The sequence below is a fragment of the Corylus avellana genome, chromosome 9 (assembly GCF_965113065.1).
Source record: "Corylus avellana chromosome 9, dhCorAvel1.hap1.2, whole genome shotgun sequence".
Classification (NCBI taxonomy): domain Eukaryota; kingdom Viridiplantae; phylum Streptophyta; class Magnoliopsida; order Fagales; family Betulaceae; genus Corylus; species Corylus avellana.
Window position 1 is genome coordinate 19950104 of NC_142498.1, and position 14453 is coordinate 19964556.

A 14453-nucleotide genomic window follows, 5' to 3' on the forward strand; every position below is an offset into this window, starting at 1 on the left:
TCAAACAATTTGTGATGTCTGCATTTTCATTACTATTGTCTGGTTGGTTCTTGGGCTGTCAATGGACTGCATTGATCAGTTGGGAAAGCAATATGGGCTCATCGTTGCCTCCAAATAAGACTCCTTTTCAGGCCTCCAGGCTCAAAGAAAAGCCCAACTCCCATTCAGTCACCAAAGCTCAACCGTACCTTATCGAGATAGATATATATATATATAGAGAGAGAGAGAGAGACAGAGAGAAAGAGATATATATATATATATCGGGAACGAACGATCCAAATCTTCCTTTCTCTTTGTAATATAATAATGTGAAAGCCAGCTGCCATTGTTGACCATAATAATATATAACTATGCCTTCTCTGGTGTTCTCCCTCTGCAAAGCCTCAGCTGCGAGAGCGTAGAAAAACTCACTCCCTATCCTCCCGCTTGTTTTCAATGGAAAACGCTGACGCTTTGCATGTGGCCGTTTTCCCGTGGTTAGCCATGGGCCATCTCATACCCTTCATGCAACTCTCCAACCGCTTAGCCCAAAAGGGTCACAGGGTTTCCTTCATCTCCACCCCAAGAAACATTGGCAGACTTCCCAAAATACCCTCGCACCTTTCCCCTCTTTTCAACCTCGTTTCCCTTCCCTTACCCCACGTCGACGGCTTACCGGACCACGCCGAGTCCTCCTCCGACGTACCTTTCAACAAGCAAAATTTGCTGAAAAGGGCATTCGATTTGCTTTATTCACAAGTGGCCGCCTTCCTCGAAGCCTCCAGACCGGATTGGATTATTTACGACTATGCCTCTCACTGGCTTCCTGAGCTCGCGGCTCGGAACGGTGTCTCACGCGCCTTCTTCAGCCTCTTCCACGCCGCCTTTATGTCCTTTCTAGGCCCACCGGAGGCGTTGATCGATGGAGGTTCAAGATCGACGGCTGAGGATTTCACGATGGTTCCAAAGTGGGTACCGTTCCACTCCAACGTCGTGTATCGGCTTCATGAGATAGCGAAGAACGTAGAGAGCTTGAGCGCGAACGAATCGGGGACGCCCGATACGGTCCGGTTCGGGACTGTGATCGCGGAGAGTGATGTTGTGGCTATTAGAACCAGCGCAGAGTTCGAACCGGACTGGTTGAATTTGCTGGTGGAGCTTTACCCGATACCGGTTCTTCCGGTTGGGTTTTTACCTCCGGAATTGAGAGATGGAGAGGAAGAGAAGGATGGGAAATGGGTTTATATGAAACAGTGGTTGGACAAACAGAGAGTTAACTCGGTGGTTTATGTCGCACTCGGGACCGAGGTGACTCTGACTCAACAAGAAGTCAACGAGTTGGCTCTTGGGTTGGAACAGTCCCAGTTACCATTCTTTTGGGTGCTGAGGGATCCGTCCGTGTCAACTCAAACCGAGTTTCCAACTGGGTTCGAGGATCGGGTGAAGGGTCGTGGAATCGTTCACGTTGGGTGGGCCCCACAGGCGAAGATACTGAGTCACAACTCGATTGGAGGATTTCTGACTCATTGTGGTTGGAACTCAGTCATAGAGGCGCTCGGTTTTGGCCGAGTTTTGATTCTTTTACCGTTTTTGAATGATCAGGGAATCAACGCCAGGTTGTTGCACGGGAAGAAACTCGGGGTGGAGATTGCCAGGAATGAGCGAGATGGATCGTTCACTCGTGACTCAATTGCTGAGTCGGTGAAGATTGCAATGGTCGACGACTCGGGTGAGTCATTGAGGGGCACCACTAAGGAAATGAAAGGGTTGTTTGGGGATATGGATACGAATGATCGTCTTGTTGATGGGTTTATACATTTCCTTCTAGAGAATAGATTCTCTACCACGAAAAATATAAATTTACTCCTCTAGTAATCACACAATTTTAGTTCTAAAATAACTTCAATCACGTTGCGATATTAATTTGGTATTTTGTACATTTCAATAGGAAGTAAATACCTAAACTTAAAATACCAAAAAGTAATATAACTCTATACCAAATAATTTTCATTATTTTGACAAAATATCTTGTTGACAAAATACTCATCGACAAATCTACCAATAAAACTATCATAGCTACCGTCTTAATTGGTTTTTGAGATTTTGGTGCTAAGGGCTTGAGGGTGGCTCCAGTGGGTGAGGGGTTTGGTGGTGGCGTTGGGTTATAATGAATGGAAAAATCAATAAAATTGATTTGAATTAAAGATTCTGTATTTTTATCTTTATTGTATTTTGTGTTTTTATTTTATGTGTCAAGTTTTTATTGAATGTTGTAAAAAAAAAGGGTTTTACACCATATTCTAATAAGAGATATGATAGGAGTTTAACTGAGCGACATCTAAGACCCAACTTTTATTTACATGGTACAAAGCCACATAAAAGTTGTGTCATATTCAAAATTAAAATTTTTAAAAAGAGACAAAAATCAAAACATATATCCACAAAAGTTTAGTCTTATATGAGGCTCAATTGAACCTCAATCATATATCTTATAATAAAATGGTTGTAAAAAAATGAATTTTAAGTTTTTTTGTGTTTTTCATTTCCCCCTTTCTATCAAAAATCGTTTAAAACTACTTAGATGGTATCAACATGGTAAATGTCGGGTAAGCAAATTTGCCACATTATTGAAAAAAAAAATTTTTTTACTAACTTTGCTAAAAAAATTAAAGTCTACACAAAAAGGGAGGAGGAGGGATGGCGAATGGCTCTCCCACTACAAGGTGGGGCGACTAGCTAGCTCAAACAAAGGGGTGGCTCACAAAGCCGACCTAAATAAGGGTGGCTCATGTTACCAACCTAAACAATGAGAAGTATTCTCTTTGCTTCAAATAAAATGGAGGGGAATCATTTAGTTACTTTTATGGGGCATTTTTGTCCACAAAAAAAAGTAAAATGACAAAATTACCCCCATAAAAATAACTAAATGTATCATCTTCATTTCAAATAACAAATGGATATGGCTTGCACAACCACCCATCTTTTTTTTTTTTTCTTTTTTAATCTATTTATCAAGTTTTATTTATTTTTTAGTAAAATGAAAAAGTAGTTCTTTTAATTGAAATAACAAAACTACTTATGCCACATTAGCAGGGTTAATGCCACGCAAGCAATATTTTACTGTTTTTGACGAAATGAGTAAAATGAAAAATATGAAAAAACTTAAAAGAGTTAAAAGCTGAATTTAAAAATCTAAAGAGCAAATTAAAATTGTGCAATTAACCGTCACGTAGTATTATAACACATTTATGAGATAAAAATATAATTTATAACATTAAAAAAAAAAAAAAAAAAAAAGCTTTTTGCCAACTATTCTCTCTCACACACATAAAAGAACTCATGCTTCTTAAAATTAAAAATCTTAATTCAATTTATTTATGGATTAGTTTCAAACTGGGAATATTGCACGAAAAAAGAACAAGAGAAAAAAAAAGTCGGCCACAAAATTCCGAAGGGGTATGGCATACGTCGTAAATACCAGCACTATTCAGGGTCATTCTTCTTTCTTCTATACCGTCCTGTCCTGAGCTGTCCTTCACTCTCTGCTCTCTCTCTCTCTCTCTCTCAAAAACTCCCACACATCACTCCTTCCCTTTTCTCTCACGCATCCACACAAACACGAACACAAACACAAATACAAAATACAATCACAAACAAATAATCGGCCTCTTTCCTATAGAGGCATTTATTCCCAATTCTCTCTTTTTTTTTCACTGAAAAATCTCTTTCACACTCTTTCGTTCCTAGGGTTAGGGTTTTCCCACAGCGTTCATTGGCATATCTAATGCCCCATCCGCACTCGCTTGGATTCCGCAAACCCCAATGTACGGACACGCCCAGCCCCTGAACATGCCCAACCAGATCGCCGCGGCCGCCGACGAAGACGACGTCTCCGGCGCCGGCGCCGAGTCGATCGACAACTCCCACATTCGCTACGAAGCCCACTCCCTCGACGACACTGCCGGCGCAGTCGTTGAAGTCGTCGAGGACGTCGCCTCTGACGCCGTGTACGGTCAAGCTGGTGGTGGCGGAGCGGCGGAGATAGCGATTCAGCGTCACGACGGCACCAGCCAGCTCACGCTCTCGTTTCGAGGCCAAGTCTATGTGTTCGACTCTGTTACCCCTGACAAGGTGCGATTTTTCTCTGCTTTTTTTTTTTTCTTTTCTTTTCTTTTCTTTTCTTGGTGAATTGTCTGGTTTAGGGTGTCTTAGTGTTTCTTTTTATGTGCTGTTTGGATGCCGAGAAAATGTGGGAAGATGAAAGAAACTGAACTTTAATAGTTTGGATTTCTTCTATTTGGGGCATGAGAACCAAAATCAATACTCAATTGAGCTTAATAGGATTTCAATTTCAGCAACATGCAACCTAAAAATCAATCAAAGTTTCACTTTTGTGTCTCTCGGAGACAAATTCTCGGCAACCAAACTGAGAATTGGGGTTCGGCATCTATAAATTTTGAAGATTTTGACTGTAAAACTGTGTTCTGGGTTTGCATTTTAAGGTTCAAGCGGTGTTACTACTGTTGGGGGGCTGTGAATTATCTTCGGGTCCACAAGGAGATATGTTACCTCAGAACCAGAGGGTACTTCCTCAAACCATGAATGTTTTGGACATATGTATTTGAGAATATTATCGGGTGCTTTTTTGTAATTGATTACATTTCTGTAGGGCGGTGCGATGGACTATCCTGTACCATGTAGTCAACCGCACAGAGCGGCCTCGTTAAATAGGTTCCGCCAGAAGAGAAAAGAGCGATGCTTCGATAAGAAAGTTAGATATAGTGTCCGTCAAGAGGTGGCGCTCAGGTTTGGTGAATTTTTTTGTGTGGTTTTTTGAGCCGTATGAATTAAAAATGCATCATTCTAAAAAGAAAAATAACCAATAGGTTGATATGTAGGTAACTTTTGCTTGCCAAATCTGTACTGACATTTGGAAACCAGCTATGGTTTGTGGTTGTCATGCCTTCCTTTTAGCAATTGGATATGATGTGCTTATAGTTTCATCAACATACAGTTCATTGAAACCTTGTCTTATTAACTCATTACTCATTGAGCTCAAATTACAAAGTTCATGCTTTTCTTGTAAATGGCTATTTAATTTGAATTGATGCCTAAGCCTTCTATGGATGCTATTTGATATAGGCAGACACGAACTTTTTAGGTGGATGCCAACTTTTCATATATTTGTTAGGTCGTTCTATCTTTTCTCTCTCTCTTTTTTTTTTTTTTTTGGGTAATATCACCCTAGCACTTGAAATTTACTGTGATTGTTTTGTTTATATTAGACAAATCTATATTTTGTTTTGGAAATTTATATTTATTGGAGCTTAAATGATTATAATAATTCATCAACTTGAAACCACCTTTATTAATTATATGCATTCCCTGGGTGACCAAATATCCTCCTTGAACTTACAAGGCCTGAAGATGTGGTGGTGAGGCACATATGGCATTAGAAAGAAGGATATGCCAACTAATCTACATTTTAGCAATTTGGATGATATGTAGGAACCAACAATTGATAGCACAAAGAAGAATGAAATAGAACTCAGAAGTAGAGACATCTAATTTGGCACAAAGATACTTGACTAATTCTGGCAACCACATAATATAAGCATTTTATTGATTGACAAGTACTAAAGTTAGATAAAATATAAGCCACCCAAATCCCCATCTCTTTTGCACATACAACACTTATCAATCGCAATGATGCGCCACTTCCGGAGATTGTCCATGGTAAAGATCTTTCCTAGGGCCGCTGATCACACAAAAAGGCCACCCTCAACAAAACCTTAGTCCTCCAAACACTTTTCCAAGGGAAACGGACACTATTTTTTTTTGATAATGAGGAACCCCTCCCAAGGCAAGGCCACTTTGTGTACCCATCCATGTTAGGCAAACTTTGAACCCATGTCAAGCACCCCCTCCACACGGATCAGGTAATACTTCGGGCTAGCCCCTAGGAATTGTTTGCACCCAAGGGGATTCGAACCTTAGACCTCATGGACTACCACAAGGACCAAGGCTCTTACCACTTGAGCCAACCCCTTGGGGTTATAAACTAACACAATCTTCTCATGTCTTTCCTTATTTTTCTTTTCTATAAGGCATAATCCAAATACAAGGTATGGAAAGCAAATAAGATTTACATTTTTGGGATAAAAGGTGGGGATGGTCATGATTGGGCAAGTGCTGTGCTATTACATGTTTATCTAACATCATATATGTATTATAAAGTGGTTGAGAGCTATGCATTTAAGTATCATTTGGTGAAATGGTCACATGTGTGTACGCCAATGAAGTTTGGGGGGTTAGGGGTGCGAAGCTTGATTCAATTTAATCAAGCTTTGATGGGTAAATGGCTGTGGAGGTATGCGATAGAACGGGAGGCATTATGGAGGAAATTAGTGCATATTAAATATGACAATCATACGGGTGATTGGTGCTCCAAGGAGGTGGGGGGAACGTATGGAGTGGGAGTGTGGAAATGTATTCGAAGGGGATGGGAAGGCTTTGCGCATCATGTGCGATATGATATTGGAGATGGTACAAAAGTACTTTTTTGGCATGATGTGTGGTGTGGGGAACGCCCTCTGAAACTCGTGTATCCCGTTTTGTTCAATATTGCATTTAATAAGGATGCGTGGGTGAAGGAGTACATGGAGAGAACGAATGATATTCTTCATTGGAATGTCCAGTTTTTTCGACCTGTGCATGATTGGGAATTGGAGGAGGTAACACACTTTTTTGCATTGTTGTACTCCCAAAAACTCAGATGTGGAGGTGAGGATAAAATTTGTTGGCTTCCGTCAAAAAGAAATACATTTGAAGTGAAATCCTATTATCAGACTCTCTCTACACCGGCACAGGCGTTTGCTCCGTGGAAGAGTATTTGGAAGGTAAAGGCTCCCCCAAGAGTGGCTTTCTTTGTGTGGACAACAACGGTAGGAAAAATCCTCACCTTGGACAACTTACGAAAGAGAAATGTTATGGTAATGGAGTGGTGTTATATGTGTAAATATTGTGGAGAGTCCATTGACCATCTACTCCTACATTGTGAGGTTGCAAATGAGGTATGGAATGTATTCTTTCAACTCTTTGGAGTGAGTTGGGCTATGCTGAAAGGTGAGTGATATCTTGGAAAGTTGGAGGGTTCAATTGGGTAATAGGCATGCTTTGCGTATGTGGAGGCTCGTCCCACTATGCGTGATGTGGTGTTTATGGCGAGAACGGAGTGTACACAGCTTTGAGGATAATGAGAGCAGCATGAATGAGTTGAGGAAGTTGGCGTTACATACTTTGTTCTCTTGGAGCGGGACTTGGTCGAACTCGAATGAGTCCACCTTTTCTGATTTCGTAGAGTTCTGTAAATCTTTTTCTAATCAATAGGGGTTTCCCTATATACCTCTTGTATACATGGGTTGCGTCCCTCTGTGCGTTTTGATAATATACTTATTGCTTATCAAAAATAAATAAATAAAGTGGTTGAGAGCTTAGGCATATTTAGGATAGTTTGTCATGTACCATTGCCCACTAAGTAATTTTTTTTTTTTGACAACTATGTACCATTGCTCACTAAGTGAAAGGAGTAACTTGCATTCAATCTATTATAGTTTTTGGACTTCAAATCTAGCTTTCTAAGCTAGATTTGCGAGTGTAGGAAGTGGCTCTAGTCGGGGCAAAGGCAGGACAGCTTTGCAAGTGTAGGAATGCCTTGTATTTAGGGATTAGTTGGGGTTACAGGGGTTGGTATTGCGAGATTAAGGTTTCTGTGGGTATTTAGGCTTATTGTTTGGGTGCCTTTTGTGGGCTTGTGTTGGTTTTCCTGTGTACTTTGGGGCGCCTTTACGCTTTTTGATATATACAACATTACTTATCAAAAAAAAAAAATTCTAGCTTTCTACTTAGTTGTGTAAGCCGTGTGCTTCCATTCCACATTTCACTTAGGCATACTAATGCAACTGGGTTCTTAGTTTCTACTTTCTAGGTATATGACCTCACCTGCCACTCCATTTTTATGATGGGGTTGGAAGTGCTGTTTGGCTCAAGAGCCATTGTTTAAACCACAATAAAACTTGAATTTTACAGTTTTGTGAATAGTATTCGTACTACAGTGGACATTACTGTCTTGTGACTCAGACCCTTAGAAATGTAATATTATAGAGAAATGATGGATTACAGTGGCAAGTTTGAAAGCACAAAAAGAACCTAAACAACCACCACAAATCTCCCCTTTCTCTTCCCTTGGGGCCAATTATATATATATATATTAAAAAAAAAAAAAAAAAAGACCACCACAAATGCTTTTTAGTTAGGCTGTAAAGTTTTGTGGTTGGTATGGGCCCTGTAAGTCAAGTTTCGGTCTATTGAGATGATTGGTCTTCCTCAGTAAGCTGTCTATGGCATCATTCGTACAAATGATTTAACTTATCAAAAGGAAATTATTCTTAAAAATGACTTACTAAAATTTTGTATGTATTTTTTGACAGGCTGGTTTTACTTTGATCCTGTCTATGCAAGTCAGATATACATTACTTCTTCCTTTCCCAGTGCTGGTGGCAGCAAATCTTATTAAAAAAGAATATGATAGGAACTGAAATAAATTTGTTTTGTTTTGTTTTACCAGTGTCTACCATTAAGTGATGATTTTGCTATATTTTTTTTGTCGGTTATTTACTTATCAATTTTTTTGGTTGGTTATTCTTATTGTGACTTACCCTATGTTACTAGCTATTCTTGTGTTTCTGATACCTATATGTTTTACTTCTCCAGGATGCAGCGTAATAAGGGTCAATTTACTTCTTCCAAAAAGTCTGAAGGAGATTATAACTGGGGTTCTGTCCAGGAGTCGGGGCAAGATGATAGCCCGCCAGAAGCCTCGTAAGTTTAATCATTATTACTTCCTCCAAGACTGTTCTATTTTTTTACTGATTAGGGGATTCTCTTCTATACTTCCCGTCTACTAAGATTGCGTCATTCTGCGTTTTTTCAATGAGATTATATTACTTACTAAAAAAAAAAATATCCTCCAAGACGCAATTGGTTTTGATTTCTTCCCCTTTTGTACTTAATTTATATTCTCATTTTATGTTTTTTCCTGAAATGTGTTATATTTTTATTATATCAGATTTCTAATGTGTTTATACATCTTAAAATTGCTAAATCTTCTACTTATCAAAAAATTATTGTTACATCTTTTACTATTTTTTGTATGCTTGTCTAGATGTACACATTGTGGTGTAAGTTCAAAGTCTACCCCAATGATGCGGCGGGGTCCATCTGGTCCAAGGTCTCTTTGCAATGCCTGTGGACTTTTTTGGGCAAACAGGGTTAGTATTTATTTTGAATGATTTGATTACTTTATTATCTTTGATTTTTTTTTTGGTAGAGATGAAAATTTACATTTTTAATACTTAAAGAAGCTTGATTTCTGCTGTCTGAAAAACATTGTTTATCCTGGCTTCGATACAATGATACATATACCACATCTTACATAGTTTCCATGTAAACATAATTCATGTATGATGTATCCTTCTTAAGCGCATGCTATTGATTCATTTGCTGCTCTTGTTTTATGAGATTTAGATTCTAGCTTGATAGATATGTGGAGTATCGAATCATTGAGTTCAATCAAGCAAGTAGCAAGAAGTTTAAGAATGACTACTAGTTGCAATTTGTATTTGGAAATTTTCATTTTTTTTTTCCCATATCTTTTCTGAAAGTTAGTTCTTGTCAGAAATTTTTGAACTCTTTCCCCTATGAGCACACCCAAATTAGAAACATGAGTCCCACCCAACACCACCCCCCCCCCCCCCCCCCCCCCCCCCAACACCAAAGCAATAAGCCATGGGACACCAAATCAACTTCAGACAAAAAACACATCAGCTTAAGTTGATACAGATCCCAAATCTGTATTCGCTCGACCATCAGAACACCACCTGAAATATTCTCTCAAGAGAGCACCATGCCACTGTCACTGACTTGTGGCAATGGCGTCTCCGACTTCATTGTATTCGTCTCCATTTTTTTCCTTCAAATTATTGTCCACTTTGTTTCCTTTACAAGGGCATTCCTGGTCTCTATATCATAGATTAGTTCTTCTCCACTCGTTCATCTAGGTGATATTTGCAAGAACTGATAATGGATCATTGAATGAGTATAGGAAACCGCAAGAACTCTTTGGCACACTATCTTTAGTCGGTTTGGGTTGCTTTGGGTTATGCCTTGCAAAGTGAGGGATTTATTTTATTGCAGGTGGTCGGGAGGTCGTGCTCGAAGCGCGGTAGTTTGGAAGATGGTTCCTCTATGTCTTATGTGGTGTATATGGATCGAAAGAAATGCTAGATGTTTTGAGAATTCTACTAGGACTATAGAGGAGTTGACTCATTTTTTCTTCTTTACTCTTTACTCTTGGACGGCCGCTTGATTAGCTCGTTTAGTAATTAGTTTTTCTGACTTCCTCTTTCATTTCTCTCCTTCCTAGGTGCTCTCTTTTTATACTTCCCGTGTATATGGGTTGCGCCCCTCTGCGCTCTTGTTTTATAATACTTTTACTTATAAAAAAAAAAATAGGACAAAAATTTCTTCCAAACTAGTTTAAAGGAAATATCCTCCAACTCATTTAAAATAGTGTCAAGTGTCTATAAACATTTAAAAAGGCACATTAAATTTAGTCTAAGTTAGTAAACTGCTATTAATGACGTTAAGAATTTAATAGAGGGAATTTAGATACCCATGGGAATGTGGATTCCTACCCCTTGGCCTTGAGATTGTTTACTTTCTGTTAAATGACAAGAACGCCCACATAATTTGTTTTTTTTTTATTTGTTTACCCTTTTATCTCCTCACACAACTTTCAAGTGACCAATACATGTACGCATAATTTGAAGCAAAAGTATCACTCTTTTGTTTTGTTTTTTCAGTTTTTCTGTGAGAGAATCATTCTATTTTGTAATAGTTAGATGTCAAACCTGAAATGATTATTTTGATAGAAGACTTTGATCTTTAGGTGGGTGAATTGATTTTCGATGGGCTCTACCATACATAAGCACTTCTTGTTGTTGATATGTTCCATTTCTCTCTCTATATTGCGAGTAATAAGGCGGAATTCACAGTCTACACATGTTTCTTTTTGCTGTTTGTAAAACGTGCAAATTGTATGGACAAAACGTGCATAAGGATATTTTGGAAAAAATAAATAATTTCTATTGGATGTTTAGGAGTAAACAGAATGTGGGAATCTCATATTCCTAGGAATCTCATATTCCTAGGAATCTCATTAGATTCCTAATTATTTTCAAACGCGGGAATCCTGATTTTCAGGCATCACATCATTTCTGAGAATGTGGATGCTGTGGGAAATGTTAGATTCGATGAACCAAATGCCAAGTTATTGTAATATCTGAGATTTTTAGTGGCATAGTTTATGATTATCAGATTTCTGGCTACTCTTGTTTAATATTCTTCCCTTGATTATTCTATCCTCCAATCGGCTCATCCTTAAGATGACGTCCCAAAACACTAAACATGCTTTGCGATCATTACTTGTAAATCTGCTTGCCTTCATGCATATGCATCTTTTTTACTGCTTCCAATATTGTCTTACATTTTTTTTCAATTGAACTCTACAGGGGACTTTGAGGGATCTTTCCAAGAAAGCCCAGGATCATTCGCTCACTGTGGCTGAGCAGGTATGCTTTTCATGGAGAGTATAAGTATCAGGCTCTAGATATTCTTCTGTTTACATTATTCTTCCATTGTCCTGCAAATTTAATGCTGCATCCTTTGTTTTTTTTTTTTTTTTTTTTTTTTTGGCATTTTTATCCTTAACTAGGGTGAAGGTGAAGCTCATTCGGACTGTGGAACTGGAATTCATACAAACACAAACAACAATCTTGTTACTTTCTCTAATGGTGATAATAAGTCAGCTTTAATGGCTGAGCACTGAGTTGGGAGTTATCTTAACAAAAGAGGCCATATCGATCTGTTGCCGCTGGCTGGCATCATTCAAGTAGGTTTTCTAGTAATTTTATTTGTCTTGTCCATCCAATGTACAGATAATAGTGCCGTCATCTATCAATACAATAGGTTGTCTCCTTTTATATCGCTGGTACTATGCAAGGATTATCTCTAATGCTTCCACCTTTTGATGTATCATCATAAAGCCTCAATTATCTTTACTGGTAATTTTGAACACCATATACTTATAATGCTAATAGCCCCGCTCCATAGCACAGTTTGGTGAAATTTTCTTTTCTTCTTCTAAACTCTTTTTACTATGAAACATTCTAGTGTTAGCATATTAATAATAATAATAATAATAATAATGAAAATCTACATATGAATTGGTCCTTGTCATCTCTAAAGTTCAAGTCATAATTTCTTTGAGTTTGAACAATTTATGGAGCATTTTATGATGACAAATTCCAGTTGATTTTTAACTGGTTTATATAATATGAAGGCCTGTTCGTCTTCCCAATCAACTTGGGGCACTTTGACTACTTTTTCCACAGGTAACCTTGGAACCCCTCAGCGAACGAAGTGCTTATATTATAAACTATATGTTGACTTTGTTGGCATCATTTGCTTTCTTGACTGATTTGGTTTTTTGGACTACAACGCCTGCCACCTACTCCATGTATTTAAATAATGCTCCCAACTAAAAAGGAAACTTTTAAAGAAAATATTAACCCAATCCTTCCTTCACGTAAAGGTGGTCACAGATTTGGTCGGCTGGTGATCCGGGAAAAACACTAGGTCGGCCCCCACCAACCTATGCTTTGACAAGTGGTCTCTCAACTGCCAAATTTTTCTGTGGGTTGATAATGATGACATGTTGATGGACTTTTTTGGGTTTTCAAGCCTGTTCAAACACTTATCCGGATGGATAGGTGAGTCTATGGAGGACCCTCTCTCAGTCCCAACAAATCGATATGATTTTAAAATAATCTAGATCAGCAAAATTCTATTCGAGTGTATCTTTATCCAGAGTGATAACAAACCTAAATGGCATAATAGGGTAATCCCACCTTTGGCGTGACAAATGGCGCATGATTTGACTACAAAGGCACCCTTTCTTCCCCTTCTTTCCTTTTTATTTTTATTTTTTAGAATAATCAAGATCAGGAAAATACTATTGACTTTGTTTGGTAACCTTTTTTCTTTTGAAAATGTAAATTTTAACAAACAAATAAAAATACTTAAACACTTTGTAAAATACTCGAAATTAGTTTTATCATTTTATTAAGCAAACCCACTAACCAAGACTCCCAAGTGCTATACCAATTGATAATATGAATTCTTTAGGTAATCCTTTGATTTGGGAAAGAGTATTGCACTCACATCTTACATCATTTTATTAAACTGGTGTGACTTAACAATCAATAATTTTTAATTTTTAATTTTTAAATTAAGAGGCATACGAGAAACAAGTGTAGGATGCGGAATTGCTCATTGGCTAAAAATGCCGCCTCTCTCTCTCACTCTCAATAAAAGACGAAAAATCCGCCCTCAATAGTAAAGGTGAAAAGGCCTCCACTCATGATCACTTGACATCATATCACTAAAGTCTTTTTATTTCCTCGGAAGATTCAAAACCTCATTCCCATTAAAGCAATGGATAGATAGTGCCCTTTCCATTTCTTCTTTATTTCGTGTACTCCTGCAATTTTACAATGAGTTTTTAAATAAATAATAGTGATAATGTAATAGTTATACATTCTTAAAGTTAAAACTATACAATCCAACTAAAGTCTAAAGGTAATAATAATTTTTTTTTTTTTTTTTTCATTGTTGGTGTACTGTTTACTAAAAAAGCCTTTTTGGACCTTGCAAAAGCCCATTCAAACCATCTGTTAGTCCTACTGTAAATAATAATAAAGAAAAAACTATCAATTGTCTTTTTTACTTTAAATATGGTCAATATCTCATAATACATCGATATTGATATATGACCAACTTTTCTTTTTAATTTGAATTTATTTATTAATATTGATATCTCATAATACATCGATATTAATAAATAAATAAAAGTTTATAGAGGTAGCTGCACGACCAATTCCAACAAGATACAAGTGGTTGTGTGACCACCCCACTAGGGTAGAGGTGGCTGTGAGGTTGCCTTCTCTCCTCCATTGAGGGTGGCCATATAGTCGGCTATTCTCATTCTTTACGGTGGTTATGTGACCTCCTTTATATTTTTAAAAATCTTAATTTTTGTTTTGTTTATATATATATATATAAGAAGTTAAATTCTATGTTTTTAAAAATAAGCACATTTTTTTTTTCTCTAAATAAAATATAGAGGTGGCCACATGACCAACTCTAACAAGACACAAGTGACGGTGTGGCTACTCCAACAGGTTTGAGGTGGTTGTGTGACCACCCCATAAAGTCAAAGGTGATTGTGCGAACACCATCTTCCTTTACAGAGGGTAGCCATATGGTCTACCCTTCTCCTTTAAAATGGTTAGGTG

At 37.8% G+C, this 14453-nt stretch overlaps 2 protein-coding genes across 2 annotated transcripts; both read left to right on the forward strand.

Annotated features, from left to right (window-relative positions):
* Positions 1-248: 248 nt before the first annotated feature.
* On the forward strand, positions 249-1991 carry LOC132190035 (UDP-Glycosyltransferase superfamily protein). The gene has a single exon (XM_059604912.2). It carries the CDS (start codon positions 436-438, stop codon positions 1849-1851), a length of 1416 nt encoding a protein of 471 aa, XP_059460895.1. The 5' UTR covers positions 249-435; the 3' UTR covers positions 1852-1991.
* Positions 1992-3525: 1534 nt separating this feature from the next.
* Positions 3526-12225, forward strand: ZIM (GATA-type zinc finger protein with TIFY domain-containing protein). The gene is made up of 7 exons (XM_059605325.2): positions 3526-4110; positions 4482-4562; positions 4649-4785; positions 8752-8859; positions 9203-9308; positions 11610-11669; positions 11813-12225. Exons 1-7 carry the CDS (start codon positions 3802-3804, stop codon positions 11924-11926), a joined length of 915 nt encoding a protein of 304 aa, XP_059461308.1. The 5' UTR covers positions 3526-3801; the 3' UTR covers positions 11927-12225.
* Positions 12226-14453: the final 2228 nt, after the last annotated feature.

What these genes read in the sequence shown, in the direction of transcription:
- LOC132190035 (XM_059604912.2), top strand. Translation starts at nt 436, where the DNA reads ATGGAAAACGCTGACGCTTTGCATGTGGCCGTTTTCCCGTGGTTAGCC.
- ZIM (XM_059605325.2), top strand. Translation starts at nt 3,802, where the DNA reads ATGTACGGACACGCCCAGCCCCTGAACATGCCCAACCAGATCGCCGCG. An exon ending in ACTCTGTTACCCCTGACAAG is followed by an intron (nt 4,111 to 4,481) that starts GTGCGATTTTTC and finishes TTGCATTTTAAG; the next exon opens with GTTCAAGCGGTGTTACTACT. An exon ending in GATAGCCCGCCAGAAGCCTC is followed by an intron (nt 8,860 to 9,202) that starts GTAAGTTTAATC and finishes ATGCTTGTCTAG; the next exon opens with ATGTACACATTGTGGTGTAA.